This window comes from Gymnodraco acuticeps, unplaced genomic scaffold (genome assembly GCF_902827175.1).
Source record: "Gymnodraco acuticeps unplaced genomic scaffold, fGymAcu1.1, whole genome shotgun sequence".
Classification (NCBI taxonomy): domain Eukaryota; kingdom Metazoa; phylum Chordata; class Actinopteri; order Perciformes; family Bathydraconidae; genus Gymnodraco; species Gymnodraco acuticeps.
The window spans coordinates 5,471,665-5,489,227 of NW_022990274.1; the positions used below are offsets into that span (position 1 = coordinate 5,471,665).

Below are 17,563 nucleotides of genomic sequence, written 5' to 3' on the forward strand. Positions count from 1 at the left end.
CTTCTGCTCTTTAACCGCTTGGCAGTCTACTCTTGATTAGGGCCTAGCCCGCAGGTCCCTGCGGAGTCTCACCAGCAGAGTCACATGAGACAAGCTCCTCTGTAATAGTGTCTGACAGGGCAGCAGAGCCACAGTGGAGCTGACACAGATGCTCCGTTTTTCAGAAGAGACGCCCGGCACAATTCCTGGATAAGGCAACATACCCAAATGTAGTAGAAATTAATTTAGTCATTGATAAATATATTAAATATACAGTATGCCTTGGTGATGGAGTTGAGGTGAAAAGAGCCAGCCTCTCTTGGGCTTTTAATCAAATTATAATTAGGACAAAAACATCTAATTGAATAACGGGATCAAAACCTAATCCAATAATGTACCGTGCATTAATACAGATGCCCTGAGATGATAACAAATTAATTGTGCATTTTAAAACTAATAAGTTAGGAAACACAACATCAAAGAGAGTGCAATCATTGAGGAAATGCAACATCATGTAAAAACAGAAAACATAACAAACTAAAAGATTGAAAGTCCAGAAACACTACATTTGAGATCAAAAGGGTACCCTCCTGTGTTTGATATGTCAGCAAGATACTTTTTGTTGTCTCAATGGTGCTACAGGAAATGTTTAAACATAGTTGATGGGTTGTTTAGTGTTATAAAACATATAAAGAGATAGGTCAACGTAACTCAATTAATCAGTTGATTGACAGAAACCTTATTATTACTTTTTCATAATCAATATATTTGCTTTTTCAGAAAGTCCCTTTTTAAGAAAATATTACAGACATCTGCTGGTTTCAACATTGTACATTTAAGAACTGCTTCATTCTGTTTTACATAACTATAACATTAAGATTTTGTTTTGTACTGTCGTTCAGACAAAGTAGTTACAAATGTTCTGACTTGTCATTGCAAAAATAATTAATTCATCAATGTATGTAAAAAGGTGGTGTAACATTGTGTTTGTTGCAGCCATGCAAACATATAACAATCAATGCACTTGAACACTTTAGGACAAATGAATATCACTTAATCTTCCCCATTACTGTGTCTGTAGCAGCACATTGCTTTAACTGTGGAGAAATCCAGTTCAATGTTATTGCACCTCGGGGTCCACACACATTTATACAAGTCATACATGCTGTTTCCTAAATGATTAATAAAGAAATCCCTGTCAGAGAGAAAATGTATGCTAAACTAAATAGTACATAATGGCAAACAAACTATATATTGTCAACAGCTCACTCCATGAAACACACCAGCGTGTGTCAAACGCTCAATTCCTTCATTATCACCTGCTTTGTTAGAGCTGCATGCTTTCAGATATTCAGCCCAAGTAAATGGGGTTCAGAAACTTGCCTCCTGGGCTAACTCATCTTGCTCACTGTAATTGGTATATTTTCCATGCAAACACAAGAGGAGGTGTTTTCTCACCACAGAGAACTTTGGCAGGAGAAATGCAAAAACCTGAGCAATTAATTCACCTAAATTACGAGAACAGCAAACACACTTTCTCACAGTTGGTGTTTGGCCCTGTGGATCATTTTGGTTTTCTATGCTGTGGTGTTGAGATATCCAACTCTGACACTTCTGTAGCCATTCTAATATAACTGAAGAGAATCGGAATTCACCTGTCTTTCACAAAAGAAATTACAATTTAAAACTCAGTAACCTTTACAAAAACTATTGAGGATAATCAAAAGTGCTCCACTTTCTGTATAAAGTCATTTCAATCATCTTAAAGCAGAACAAAATGCTTAGAACTACACCATTTCAATCACCACAATTATAATGCAGTTGCAGCAGAAATCCATCCATCCATCCATCTTCTCCCGCTTATCCGTGGTCGGGTCGCGGGGTTAGCAGTTCCAGCAGAGAGCCCCAAACTTTCTTTTCCCTGGCGACATCAACCAGCTTTGACTGGGGGATCCCAAGGCGCTCCCAGGCCAGCGAAGAGATATAATCCCTCCACCTGGTCCTAGGTCTACCCCTTGGTCTCTTCCCAGCTGGACGTGCCTGGAACACCTCCCTAGGGAGGCGCCCAGGTGGCATCCTAACTAGGTGCCCGAACCACCTCAACTGGCTCCTTTCGACGCGAAGGAGGAGCGGCTCAACTCCGAGTCCCTCCCTGATGACCGAACTTCTCACCTTATCCCTAAGGGAGACACCAGCCACCCTGCGGAGAAAACCCATCTCGGCCGCTTGTATCCGCGATCTCGTTCTTTCGGTCATGACCCATCCTTCATGACCATAGGTGAGGGTAGGAACGAAAATGGCTCGGTAGACAGAGAGCTTTGCCTTCTGCCTCAGCTCCCTTTTCGTCACAACGGTGCGGTAAAGCGACTGCAGTACCGCTCCCGCTGCTCCAATTCTCCGGCCCATCTCACGCTCCATTGTTCCCTCACTCGAGAACAAGACCCCGAGATACTTGAACTCCTTCACTTGGGGTAAGGACTCATTCCCTACTTGGAGTAGACAGTCCATCGGTTTCCTGCTGAGAACCATGGCCTCAGATTTGGAGGTGCTGATCCTCATCCCAGCCGCTTCACACTCGGTTGCGAACCGATCCAGTGAGTGCTGAAGGTCGCAGACCGATGAAGCCATCAGAACCACATCATCTGCAAAAAGCAGTGGTGCAATCCTTAGTCCACCGAACTGCAGACCCCCTCCCCCACGACTACGCCTCAAAATCCGATCCATGTATATTACACACAGGATTGGTGACAAAGCGCAGCCCTGGCGGAGGCCAACCCTCACCGGAAATGGGTCCGACTTATTGCCGAGGACCCGGACACAGCTCTCGCTTTGGGAGTACAGAGATTGGATGGCCCTGAGTAGAGACCCCCTCACCCCATACTCCCGCAGCACCTCCCACAGTAACTCCCTGGGAACTCGGTCATACGCCTTCTCCAAGTCTACAAAACACATGTAGACCGGATAAGCGTACTCCCAGGCCCCCTCCAGGATCCTTGCGAGAGTAAAAAGCTGATCCGTCGTTCCACGACCAGGACGGAATCCGCAGCAGAAATCTCCGATGGATATTTTAAAACCTCAGCAGATAAAACCAAAACCATCTGCATGGACGGAAGCCACTAGGAGTAGATTGTAACATATGTATTTTGTAATTTGGATGAACTGAAAATCAAACGCTTTTAACACTCTTACAAGCACAGAGAGTCTCGCTTAAGGACAACATGCAGTGCAGAAGACATTGGGAAAAGACAGGGAAGGGAGGGATGGCTGGCAATGTGGAAACTGTATGATATGCAAGGTTGAATGCGTTGGGACAAAGAGGATTAGGCTATGTTAAATACTGATAAATAAACCCAGTGTTTATCATTTGTAAAAGAGGACACAATGAATATGCTCAGCAAAGAAAACAGGGCATTGAATCGACTTTATTAACAGCCAACAGCATTATCAAATCAGTTGTAGTTATCTTTCTAAAAATGTCTTTGTTAGCGTTTGCAGAATTGTAAAAAACCTCAATAATCTAATGAAAGAAGACAAGTTGTATATAAATGCAAATACCTCCTAAATGAGCACTAATCGTTTTGTTGTTATTAGCAACACCAAAAACCCTAGGAAACGTGAGGTACATGCAGCACACTGCTCCTAACACTAGGATGGGTCAAATGCAGAGAAACAATTTCCCCTCGAGGGATTAATACAAAAGTCCATCTCTATCTTATCTAGCTTAATTGTTATCTAATATTGTGTTTCTTGCCTGAAAAAACTGCTTCAAAATCATTTTCATGTTTTGTGTTCTCGCTATGATTTCTTTTAGAAGCTTTGCCTCATCTCTCTGTGATTTACGGAGTTTCATGATGAACAGAAAGCTTAACCTGTTGCTAAATTGAGGCTAACTGCTGCTAACAGTAGCTGTAAGCTCAGTTAGTGATGCTGCCACGACTTAGAACTCACAATAAAGCACTGGAGCTTTGGACTGCTGGACGAAGGATGTTTTCAGTCCTACGGCAGGGGGATTGCACCATTGTGGCGCTAAAACAGTAGCTAGTCGTGTGGGCAACAGACCTGGTTAGTGATATAAGCTAACTAGCTGTGTCTTGTGTTGTTGCACTTGAATTCAGTTTGGCTGTGTTAGCAAAGTTGTCCACTTGCCAGCATTTGATCATTAATGGAATCATTACAAATGCACATCTAACATTACAGCTGTATCTACCGCAGCAGTGTGGAACTGAATTGCACACTTTAGGGGCACTCAATCAAAAATAAACTGATTTACTGTGGACAAAATAATTGTTTTTAGGCTTGTGGATGCTGGAGATAAACTTGCTTTTACATGAAGAAATATCAAAGGTATCAAACTACCATTGGGTCAATGTGGCCATTAAACAAATCAACAGTAAACAATCTGCTACAAAAGCTGTTCAAAAAGTACTTATTTTCAAAAAGTCGGGCTTATCCAATTGCCTTTAGCCTTTAGCTGTGGCTTCAAAATAAAGTGAAGGTCCTTCTTCAGCGATCTCATTGCAGTAACTGATTTTGTCCAGCCCTGAGATGAGGTTGGCATTTTACATTCTGTCTCGTTCGTCACAGATAAATGCTTATCATCATCTTTGGCAGGGTCCCTGCTGTTACAGCTTCCAAGTGCAGCCGCTTATATGGGCCTGCATCAGTAAAATAGATTCACCATTACTCAAAATCTCAGTCCCTGTCCGTTCACATGGCCTTGGATAAAAGGATGGTAAATGAATGCAAATATATGGAATGGGGTCTGCATCAGACGCTGGTGTCAGTACCACCTGGACCTCGGTGAATGTGTGTGTAACTGTGGAACCCTATCATTATTTTACATTTTATCATATAAGCCTATTTGTGTGGAGGTGGTGTGTAAAAGGAGAGTAAGATGGGGTAAGATGGAGGGAGAGGGCGGTTTAGCACTTTGAGGAGCTAAGCATTTGTGGCCTGTGCGTGTTTTCTGAAAGGTGCACTCCAAAGCATTTTCACAAGTCCTTGTTTAGTGCGATGTGAAGGATGCACTGCCCTTCCACACCCTCCCATCAACATCATGAACCCACATTAGCGCTCATTCCTCTTTGAAGTGCTGCGAGCTTCAGCAGGCCAGCCATCACAACCCAAACATTAGGACGGCTTCCGGCAGTGAAAGGCGGGAGAGCAATTTGAGGTCAGGCATTACAGCGAATAGTAGCCACATCAAATAATCAGCAGGGAGCATATTGAAGACCAAATGTGCTGCCAGCATTACCCAAAGTTCTTTTATATGAAGTCAATAACCATGCAATGCTGACTGGATGTACTTTAAGATGTCGGATGCTCATTAGGATGTCAGAGGTTACTATCTCCAAATGACTATACGCCATTAATGTGTGAACTAATGTGACATAAGCTGATATGTTCCCAGTCTGTGAAGCTGTGAAGTACATTTACTCATCTTCCCACGTCTACATATGCACACTACGACCTGATCAATGCTAAGGGTGTAAATCACTAGTTGAATGCAGATATGGCACAATATCGATTCTAGCATCGGACAATGTCTGCCACAACAATACAACTTCGATTCATTTCATTTCAGTGGTCTGTTATCAATGTGAGACCGTATAGCATGCCCATTTCACACCATCAGTTACATTTATATCAACTCACAAAAAGCATTTAAATATGATTTTACAATGTTAGGACCTTGCTCTGTAGGAACCATTGGAATCAAATGATGAAGAACGTGCCATGGAAACTTCAAAATAAAGGCATTTATTAAAGATGATATTTATCGATTTGGTTGCTTTTTATAGATATTGGATTGTTGACGTTTACATCAATCCAGATCGATGGATTGTTGACGTTTACATCAATCCAGATCGATGGATTGTTGACGTTTACATCAATCCAGATCGATGGATTGTTGCAGCTCTGATCAATACTGGATTTAAAAAACACAGATATCGATATTTGGGAATGGAAGAAATCTGATGTAGTATTTGTAATTTTAGAATTTATTGGAAGAAAGTCATTTTGTTTTAACATAAACACATAATATACTTTTTTTGTGACTATGATACTGATGGGACATTTTAAAATCTAAAATAGAACCTCACAATGTTCTCTGGTGGACAATTCAAGGAAAGGGGAAACTGTTTCAAAGTGACTCTAAACCTAGTATCCCTGTACTGCAATGTGTTGTAACTCATTGGCAAACGGATACTTATATATTTCCGCAATCAGCTTTTATTTGGGATTATATAACCATAGACATTACCTTTTTGGTAGGAAATGAAATGACAGAAATTGAACACCAGATTTAGCTGTTAAATCCAGTGAGATTAGTTGTATCCGGGAGCTAACATCCCTGACATTTTTGAAAAAGCAGGCTTAGAGAAAAAGGTACACCAAGTCTAAATGACAAAATGGGACGACAAAGTTAAGTTGAGGCAACTAAAACGATTTGGTTTTAAAGTCAGGTGGAGATCACGGTAATGGTTTTCTTTTGGGGCAGAACAACATTATCCATTAAAACATTTTCATGTCTGCATTTGTGTTAAATGTTCCAATATAACCAATAATACTGCAAGTGTTTAATTGATATGTGCTCCGGCAATATCAGTGAATGAAACAAATAATACATTTCTGTGAATGCAATGTCAATAATGGATGTGTTACTACACTATTCAAAGCACTTTTGAATAAAATCATCAGAGCATTTCTGTTTAAAAATAGCCCTAAGGAAAAGACATCAAATTAGATCAGAGTTAACATAGATTTTATTGCCTTTTTCATTTCAATGTAACTACCCTATAAACACTATCCTGCACCCATACCACTATGGTGGATATTTTCTTTAATGCAGTTTGAAAATCTTTCTTGAAGTGTGCAGTCACAATCACTATTGCCTTTTGCTTTTAATGGATCACCTGTTCATTATTTGTAGTGCTTTTACTCACAGAAATGTGGAAATGCTCAGACACAATCATTCATGTGCACTTGAATGAACATTTCTATGTCATTTAGCCCAAATGACAATCATCACCATCATTCAATACAGTGTAATGAACTGAACTACCCCAAAAGATCCCAACAAACAAGCTCGATGTCCTCTACGACAACATTTTAAGCATCCTCCCTACAAGCCCAAAGCCAGAAACAGGGCCTGGGAAATCAAACCACACCACCATGAGCCAGTGAATCACTGCATACAATTGGGAGTATTTGTCTTGTTTATTCTGCAAAACATTCAAAACAACACAGCATCATTCGTGGGTTGAACCCAAAGATATCCTAGCAGGCTGCAGGCTATGTCTCTGGCGCCACAATTCTGTGCCCCGACTGTGAATCAAAACTCATGCAGACATTATTAAGCCGTATTATATCAGGACAACTCAGGTCGTGCGAGGTTACTCCTGCCCACCACAGAAAAATCATTTGCAGCGAACTTCAATGTTCTCGTTTCATTGACACATTTAGTGCATTTGTCCTATTTAGAAAACGGGATGTACTTTTGGCCTGTTGTCAGCAGCACTGAGCTGTAAGTAATCCTGACTTACATCACCCATCACATTACATCTGCTGTGTTCACATATGTCTCTCATTCATCTGCAAAATCTTCCGCAGGAGGATCCTTAACATCTTGGACGTCTGCACTAGTATTCCACTAACAATCTGCTGCATCTCATTTGTACACATCCTGCTGTGTCTATTCCAGAGCTACACACTGAGATGTCCAACTCCCTGCCCTTTACGACTTGAACGCCTTTCAAACAAATGTCAACATCAACTGTTTTCCGCCAATTGAACTTAAGCACAAAAGATGTTTTTATTGGATGCATTGAGTGTGTTTTCTGCCAATAATCTTTGTTCTCGTTTTGATGCATTTTTCTATAGTTGGCCCTTTTCCCTAACTGTTGGCAGATTGTCATTAATTCAAAAAGATGCACAATGTTCAAAAACGTATGGTCAACTACTGTCATAGATGTTTTTCTTTAGATTTCAACTTTCTTATTAACTTCATAGTTGAAAAGAATACTAAGTTGGAAAATGATGATATAAAAAAGATGGACGATATTAATATTTACAGTTTTAATTCAAATCCTATTCCAGAGCGTGCATGTATGGATTATTTTGCTCCTCATTGGTTAATGGGTAAATTCCACTAAGTATTTTTGAGAAATGACTGCCCAATAAACTTTTAAAGATACACATTTGCACACTTTTTATTGGCTACATTTGTCAAGGCAACAGCTTAATGTTATGCAATTAACTTGTCAAATGTTTTAGAAAACTGTTAGCATACCAGAAAACTTTATGTGGGTAGGCCTGTCACGATAGACAATTGTGTTGTTTGACATCGTCCCAGAAATAAATACAAAGAATGTTGTAAAATGTATCAATTTGATAATGATAACATAAGAACATATAATGCAAATTCACCTTTTCAAAGATCAGTGAAATCTAGACATTGGAATTGGGATGCAACATTTTTTTTTTTAACTAAACAAATCATAGAAAATGGCTCTGTTGGCATTATTATGGATGTCTTCCCAATGCCCAAGACGCCAAGGAAAAACCTTGTTGGAAAAATATTGGTGACAATTATATGTAAACAAACACATGGCTAATATAGAGGCAAGTGCAAATTATTGAGGTAATGTTTATATATTGTACAATAAGTCAATAACATAATCGCAACAGGACAATCTGTTGGCAATGGAAAACATTTCTGTATCTTGTATCCAACCTGCATTCATATAGAACTCTAAGCAACATTTTCTGTAACAAAATATAGCAAAAAATCAGAGCTGCATACTGTACAGTGTTGTAATGAGAAACACTGTCAGTGCCTCCCAAACCACAGGAATATATTACAAAGCACCAGAAAGGAAGGAGATGGGCCATTTAGCCTTTGGTGGGCAGTTCTAGTTGAAGTGCTTCAGTGCCATGAGCACACATATTTTTAGAACGGACGACTCTTTTGGGAATCAGCACTGTGACCTGACATTAACAAAACCAAAATGGCAACAATAGCTATCCCCAGCAGCTATTGTGAGATGAATTACAAAGGACTGTTAGTGATTAGTCAAGCTGCGGCGTTCGTAGAAAAAACTCATTTTCAGGTACGAGAGAGTGCGTTGCTCTGTAGCTATTTGACTCCGCTTAGTGAGTGAAAGTCTTGGCTCTTTCAAGGGCCAGTGTGAGACGAATCTAATGCATCTTGGCAATGAATAGTGTCCATTGATTCCACCACATCAAACTCACTTCCTCCTCACAGAGCTCCTTGCATGTCTCTTCCTTCGAGTTTTTCTTCTGTGTGTGAGAGTTTGCATGCACACATCCATATATTCTGCTAGAACAAAGAAAATCCATCCAAGATGAGAATGTATACAACTTTCATGTCCCTGCTAACAGTGCTCAATGAACTGCCGCTATGAGACGAATCTTGAACCCATTTATTTGACACTGATTGAGAGTGACTGATTATTCCGGTACAAAGAAACAGTTGCTAGAAAGGTCATATTTACGTTGACTGATGAAACAAAGGTATCCGGTAAAACCTCCCCCACAAACAAACAGAAGATGCATGGATGAGTTGACTTCAGACCTGCGGTATTAAGCAAGAAATTGTGGTCTGACCTGTTCTTTTCTAAAGGCACAGAGAGCTGCTCGGTGTACAGCGACAGCACTATCAGTGTGAGATCTCCTGAAGAGGAATGGAGCTGTAATGTCATTTATCTGCAAGGCCTCTGTTAACGTTGGCTCCCAGGGAAGTACGAAATTGAGATAAAAGCTGGTGACCAATCGAGTGTCAGCCTGCCGAGTGCCTGGCTGTGCTGATGACGATCTGATAAAAGCGACGGACGAGAACACATGCTACGTCTTTAGATCTCTGCGGCTTCATTTATGTAGGGCTCTGCATAGCGTATTAGTCTGGCAAACGTTACACTAAAATCAATACTCGGCTGACTGGTTTGCTCCTTATTTATTATCGGTGTGGCCGTAAAGTTAAGTATGAGTCATAATCAAGAAGGGTATAATTTCCCAGATTCATGCCATTAACGAGGGACTTTCAGTTTTAGCCTTATCGGGGGAAGACTTGTTTATGAATGTGGAGAGTGAACAGTGGTCCAACATAGTCTAATGAAATTTCACAAGGAGCCGTAAACCACCACTCCTTGGGGCTAATATTGTCCAATCAAGACAATGGACTTCGATCTATGTTAATTGTATTTATACTTGTAACCTTTCATCTTAACCTTTTTCAAGTAAGTATATTTTAACGTAAGCTTTTTTTGCTCTTAAAGAGCAATTTCTGTGAATATCACTATGTGAACACTTGACAATTGAAACCTGTTAAGTTTCAAGTAGATACAGCAACATAACACAATTTAATAAAAGTATTAAACTGATCTAAGCTCCTCTGTTTCATGCATTTACTCTGTTGTTGATGTACTATGCAAGCATACACTAACCTTTGCTATATATTGGGTTCTAATCAAACATTTTTAGACTATAAGAAAGATGATTTATCTATTTGGCAAAATCTTGGACGAGTAATGTGGCAACCCACAACACTTGATTAATCGTTGACTAAACCAGATGTTATCGGTTATGGCTAATTACCTATTAAACCTAACTTTGGCTCGATGGATTGGTTAAAAAATGCTGTATTCCCCTCACTTGTTATTATTTTCCACTAACTAAAATGAAGTAGCCACTGTTACGTCATCCAATGTTTTGTGAAAGACTATTTTGACTAAGACTAGAATTTGGCATTTTGGCCAACGCCATCTTATTTTTTATGAACCAGAAGAGACATGAGAGGGTGGACCCGACAAATGAACACCGAACAACATTGTTTTGCCAACATAAATATTACAGTTTGCCTTCATGAATGAATAACCTGCTTTAAAAAGGTAAAGGTTATCAGACTAAAACATCTAACTGGATGTTAGCCATGCCCTAAATCATACCCATTTGATTGTCTCTTTGTACTAAATAGGACTTTAATAAACAAAATAAACATCATGCTTTACTGAGGAAGATTTGAACAGGAAAATGTTGAATACATCAAGTGAGAAGTAGGGTTATTTTCTTGTGAACAGAATACAAATAGATTATCTACCCCAACCCCGCGTTGGCCAAAAGCGTAAAAAAAAGCTTTTAATGTTGATCTCCAGACAGTGGAGTAATACTACTCAAAGAATATACGAGTCATAAACAGGGCTTTTTTAACAAACAATAACAGCTATAAATGAAATATATCCGTGTCAGTAAGACTTTGTTACTACAGTGTTTTTTAAGCTAGTTAGTAATGCTAACGATTGCATCTTGTGTAAGTATATAAGACCCCGTTTAATCCATTCTTAACACTTTTTTTGTGCTTTTGCTTTAGAGTTGCTTTAAAAAAAGACATACATTGCTCAGAGTATTGTTCCTTCCACAGCTCAATGCACACTGCTTCCACATGTAAGGAAATCCAAAGCTTGACAGCCCGTAAGCATTTACAGCTAAAGCTGTAATAAGACAATCTGTGTTCCTAGTGGTTTAATGTTATGAAATGTTTTCTCATAAATGATGCGGTAAGCAGAAGGACAGAATTACGTCTAAACTGAGGCCGTTTTGCATTTCTATAGGTTGTTTAATGAACTGCCAACTAACACCAAACACACCTCAAAAGGAAAATAGAACAGTGAAACAAAAGTATAAAAAGATCTTACCTTGAAGTCGCAAATGCATGTCACCATGTTCCCAATTCTTAGACATTCCCCATCGAACTTGCATGTGTTGGTGTCGCACAAGAACAGGTCTGTGTCGCGGTCATCAAAACCTGGAGGACCAAAGCCAACAAGAGACATCAGTGACTAAGTGTTTCTGTGTTCAGGCCTCAAGCAACTGTAGCCTCGGCCCATCCAGGGTCGTCCATAATAAGTGTCCACCATTAGTCATGGCTCCCAAAGCACCATGCACTCTTTGATCACTTACTGTGCCCTTTAAAAAAGACAATGCTCGTACACATGCTTGTCCTTAGCTGCCAACATGATGAAAGACGGTTAAAAAAAAACCTGTCTCTGGAGGGATGAACAAAAGTTATTCCTTCATTTGGTGTTTGGATGATGGTGGTGGACAGCACTGATTAAATATATCGGCCCACAATGTCACATAGGCGGTAGCATTTGATTCTCTACTCGTTTATTTAGGTTTGTCCTGTGATATTTGTTTGTGTACAACAAGGTTGACTCTTGGGCGTTGTCCTGGAGAGGCAAAACCTGGGATATGATCCGATTCAGGCTGCGTTAGGGATCTCAAATGACTCCAACAAAGCATCCTGAATCAAATCAAACAGTCACATGGGCATGAGACTAGACTGAGCCCGGGGCTATTAGTCTACCTGAACTGATTGCTTACAAAAGACAACCTTATGTACATGCAGTCTTTTGCATTTCAAAAGTACATCTAAATTTGATGGAATTCCAGCTGAAATAGAGTCGGACATGTTTATTGTTGGAGCATTAGGATTTATCCTTGGGGGGAATATTTGGCCAGCAGTATGATCTCATTCATTTGGCAGGTAAAAGACGCAAAGGCTTTATTCCAATTTGCTATGTGGCTGAAGATTTGGCACAGCACACAGAACATTTCCAGTAGCATTACTTTTTATCAACTTTAAGACTTCAGTCGTTGGGGGGGGGGTGGGGTTATGAGCAAAAAGACTGCTTGGAACGTTGTGCAATAAATCATGATGTTTTTCTCTGAATATCAGATTGTTTAAACTATTTTTGAAGGGCTTAGTCTAGAAGTCATTATTATGCATTATGCATCTATACAATCTGCTGCATCAGCTTTAAAATACACCAGAGCCTGACTGATACCAGCACTCAGGAATGATATGCTGCTTTGCTGTTTGGAGTTAACCCTTATGTTTTCTTATGTTGAGCATCTTTGTTTAGCATCTATAATAATTGATTTGCAATTAAGTTTAGCATCACATTTAAATATCATTGCCAACTCTCTCTGTATTTGACTGTTGGCCCTGAATGTTTATCGGCCAATTTGTAGTTTCATGACGTCATTTCACTGTCACTTTAGATACACATGTGTTTCTTCCAAAGCGTCTTATTTGTATCTAAATGTGATGAAACGTCAGTAAATCAAGTGCATCAGGGACACTTCAGCTCCTATATATCAGTGTCTGTGTCTGTGTCTCACTCGCCTGGATGAAAGAGAAATACATATGTAGCCAGAGAACTGTGGAAACTGATACAATGATAACAACCTTATATATTACTGTTCCAGCTGATTAGGAGAGTTTCACTTCAAATGTGGCTTTGCAGCAGCAGCGTTTGGGCTTGGTAGTTTTAAACATTTAAAACTGTTTAATTAAGCATTAAATATGACAAATATTGTATTTCAAGAAGAGCCTGCAGTCCAGAACGTGTAGTGTGATTTGAATTTCAAGCAGAGGGTGAACACAGATCCTTATCTTTGATGTTAAAGATGAACAATGAGGGTTTGTGCTTGTCTCAGTTCATGCTTGTAGCCTGACTGCTGGAAATGGTTGCATGCAAGCTATTTTACCTTTTTGACTGAGATCAAGCAAATACTAATTGATGCTCCAACATCTCTTAGAAGAAATATATTTGAATGTCAGGTAATTTACCAGGCTGCAACTCGAGTATGAACAAACAACTTCTAATTGAGTGTTAAATTGATCTCATACAGATACACTCTTTTGTGATTATGTTTTTAAAGTAGGGATGGGTATCAATAACCGGTAATAAAGTGGTACCGGTACCTGATTGAAGGATGGTTGAACCTTACCCAAGTTATCAGCTTATCTATGATACCGATAAGCTGCTGGACATCATGGCTGCTATCTCTATCTGTATGTATGTTACGCTACGTTCCGGTTGGTGAGAAACACTCATGTGATAAAGGCGTTCGAACCATTTAAAATACTACTGAGCCTCATGTTTTAATGCTTTGATTCATTCTGAAATACCACAATAATAGCTGCATAAAAAACACGAGACATCCAAAATCTTAGTTTATAAGTTATTTTGTTATCTTTTCTTTTTGTTCTTCTCAAAGACTTCAACAATACAGTTACTTATGTAAATAAATATATATTGAATCTTTCACATATTTTCACGCAACATCACGTTGTTATTATTTGCACAAAATGATGGAGGTATGAGTAGAGTATCAATAAGCAGTGATGGTATCTATAAAATCCCAACGATACCTATCCCTATTCTACAGGGAGCAAACATGTCATGTTCAGCTTTAAAAGCTCTCTTGGAGAAGGTATGGTGTCACTGTCAGGCTCAAGGACACCTCCGCACGCACATGTCCTCTGACTCTCACAACCCACTATCACAGCATGTAGCTCTACTGTATGTTTTAGTCATACTTGGGTAAGGTTCAACCATCCTTCAAATAGTTGTATTCAAAAGACAGCCACCACACAATCAGTTGGCACAACAGAATGAAAGAACACAAAAAGACATTCACAGTTGGACTGCACAAGTGATTCAACTCCATCAAAAGGAGCACTTTGAAATCACCCTTTTATATTTTTGCTCCATGTCCTAGTGTACTTCAAGTTTAATGGTGCTACATCCCTATTGCCCTGGTAAAAAACCGACAGATTCAATCACCAAAAGACAGAAGAGAAACTCGACATCATCACGCTAGTCTTATTATATTGGAGACAGACTCTGCACCTTCTGTAACCCGACTCTAATAACCAATGCCCCTTTTCCACTTCTAAAAACCCTCCTTGGCATGGAACAACCCATCAGGCAATAATACCCCATGGAAAAGAGGCCCAGTGTTAAAACGAACCTGCCATTTGCCAGGGTCCTGAATGGCCATAAAGTGCAAGCTCTCCATGCAAATATACAATCATTGAGCCAAGTACAGGGATATGAGAGGTATTGACGCTTGGGGTGCTTGGGTACAAAGCCCTTAGCCCAAAGAGGGCCATACCAGGCAATCTGGGTAGCCCAAAACAAATTGGCACCCAGGCAACTGGCACTGTAATACCCACTGGAGAGAGGCATTGTTATAATGACGATCATGCCGCTGGCTAGGTATATAAATGGTTGGAACATTTCACTTTTTCTCACAAGCTTTGTAAGATGGGTTTGTTTTTGGTGGAATCACTCCAAGCTACTTATTTCATAGTTTTATTTTTGTATTTGTTTTGGATAGCAGGCAATTCTTTTTATATGAAAGGAAAAAGAGAGAACGTGACTGTTGAACATTCCGTTAATCCGTCTTCCTTACCAATAAACAGATGTGCAGCTTGGATATCTTCAGCAGACATGAGCAAGAACACATGTATCACTTGTAAACAACAACTTAGGTATTCATTGCAGCTGGTTGTATGAGCAACAGAGCAATCAAGACAGATAGATGAAATAAAAAGGACACTAGAATGACAAAAGAGTGTTCCGCAAAATGTTTACAAGGACACATCAGCTTTTGTTAGGGATGTCAAGCCTCTGAGTGAAACAAGTATAACACATAATAGAATAAATGTCCCAGATGATCACCTCTCAGAAAAATCTGGGCCAACAGGGTTTCAGTTCCAAAGAAAATAAACCACCAATCTCAATTATTGATATGACATTGATTGCTTTAAAGCGCCTGGAAATATAGATTTACAGAACTGTTACAACCTGGGAGGCAATTTCTCATACTTGTCAGGTAAGTTCTTGGGAACGCGATATTCTTAAAACAAAGTTGTTAGTGTCACAGTTATAAATGACACACAATCACCCACACATGCAAGTGCTACAATCCGTTTACAGAGAGGTGGAAACTGTTTCAAATTCAGCAATCGGACTGCATCATTTCAGAGAACATCAACACTAGAGCATGATTTGTTGTAAAAAAGCTTTCTTTACTGAAAAAGGAGCTTAAGTCAGTGCTAAAATAAGGGAGACTCACTGCAGAGAAATGTACATTGTCTCTAAGCAACAGCTCAAAGTAGCTTCAATCTAAACACAATGAGTGCATTTCAAGCCGTTAGCTCCTTTTTAAATTCTTCACATTTCCTCTGCTTCTTGGGTTTTCTGAACACAAATGGTTTTCCTTGTTGAGCAGGTAAAGAAACGGTTGCCGACAGCTCTGCACACCCATGGAGTTTTCAGAGAGGAGTGTAGCTTCCACATCCACACCATTTAACAAAGTAAAGCATTTACTGTTATTGTCTCCAACACCTCAGATCCATTTCTGAGCTACATCTCCGTTCTGACATCTACAGGGAGCCTGTCCAAACTGCAGAAATAATAACGTGCCAGTGTTGGTAAGTATAAGTATTGCAAAACACTTTCCTTCAAACACTTTAGCAAACAAAATCATGATTAAACTACCTCCTCAAGATATGAATTATCTTTCAAAGATGAACATTCCCGATGCGCAGAACTATGATCATCCCAAGATATAAATCCACCATAACTGTCAGTATTTGGGAGCTCCGTCTTTTTGATGGTTTCAGTGTCGAATAAGTCTTGATCAATCTTGTTAAATCAGTTAATCCGTCAAAGTTGTTGAATACCAAACCCTTTTTTGATACCAGGGGCTTTATTATTTCAGAAAGTGATTTGTTAAGAATATTTTTAGACAAATATATCGCAGTACACTTTATTTACATGTTTGTGAGGTACTTTTCTAACTGTAAACAAAGCAACTAGACGTGGTGTCACATGTAAAGCTAGATCAAGTTATACAATATGAAATCTGACTCCTAATGCTAGTTTTCACGCTGATGAAGTAAGAAATATGTATCAATACGCACAAGATGGACTATATTTTACAAGCATTTGACCTGTGTTAAGGGACAAGTGGAAGTTGTAGTGTGTCATGTTTTGACATTTTAATACACAACGTTGTAAAGTTAGCAACCACATTACAGGCAGTACCAGAACTTAGTGAAAATAGTAGTATTGTATAAGAAAACTATGAAATAGTCTACACTTTTGTTGTCTTATATTTTGTTAATGATGATTGAAAAGTAAGTTGTGTCTCACCAAGGATAAATAAAGAAAACAGTTTAAAGTGTTTACTCCTTTGGGCTCCATGTTGAATGCCAGGTATAACTGTATCCTGATCTTCAGCATCTATGGAGGCGTGTGGCGCAGTGGGTAGAGTGTTGGTATTCGGAACAAGAGATCACAGGTACAAACCCCACTGCAGTCAGCATGTCGTTGTGTCCCTGAGACACCTCACCCCAAATTGCTCCTGTGGGGATTGCCCACAGTATTGATTACGTAAGTCGCTTTGGATAAGCGTCTAACAAGTGACATGTAATGTGCCCATAATGCAGGCACACTAGAATTTCCTTTAATTTTCCTTTTTGGTCTCAGTTTGCATACACACTTCATTATGACTAGGAAAATAACTTTTGATTCGTCAAGTAGTTCAAACTTTTAGAACATAATTATGTAAATTAATTAAGTGCTATTTCAGTGTTCTTATTTGTGGGCCAATTGGCAAAATGTGACGGACTTGGAAGATCTAAGTCCTCGGTTTGGCCAATATGTCAAATTGGTTCGATGCCTGGCGCAGTTCTCAAGTTCTC

At 39.5% G+C, this 17,563-nt stretch overlaps 1 protein-coding gene across 2 annotated transcripts in view; it reads right to left on the bottom strand.

Annotated features, from left to right (window-relative positions):
• The window catches only part of tmeff2a (transmembrane protein with EGF-like and two follistatin-like domains 2a), a 117,012-nt gene that overhangs the window by 93,418 nt on the left and 6,031 nt on the right, over positions 1–17,563 (bottom strand). For both annotated transcript variants that reach the window (XM_034221396.1, XM_034221395.1), the window contains exon 2: positions 11,694–11,803. In XM_034221396.1, coding sequence (XP_034077287.1) covers positions 11,694–11,803 — 110 coding nt within the window. The remainder of the gene's footprint in view (positions 1–11,693; positions 11,804–17,563) is intronic.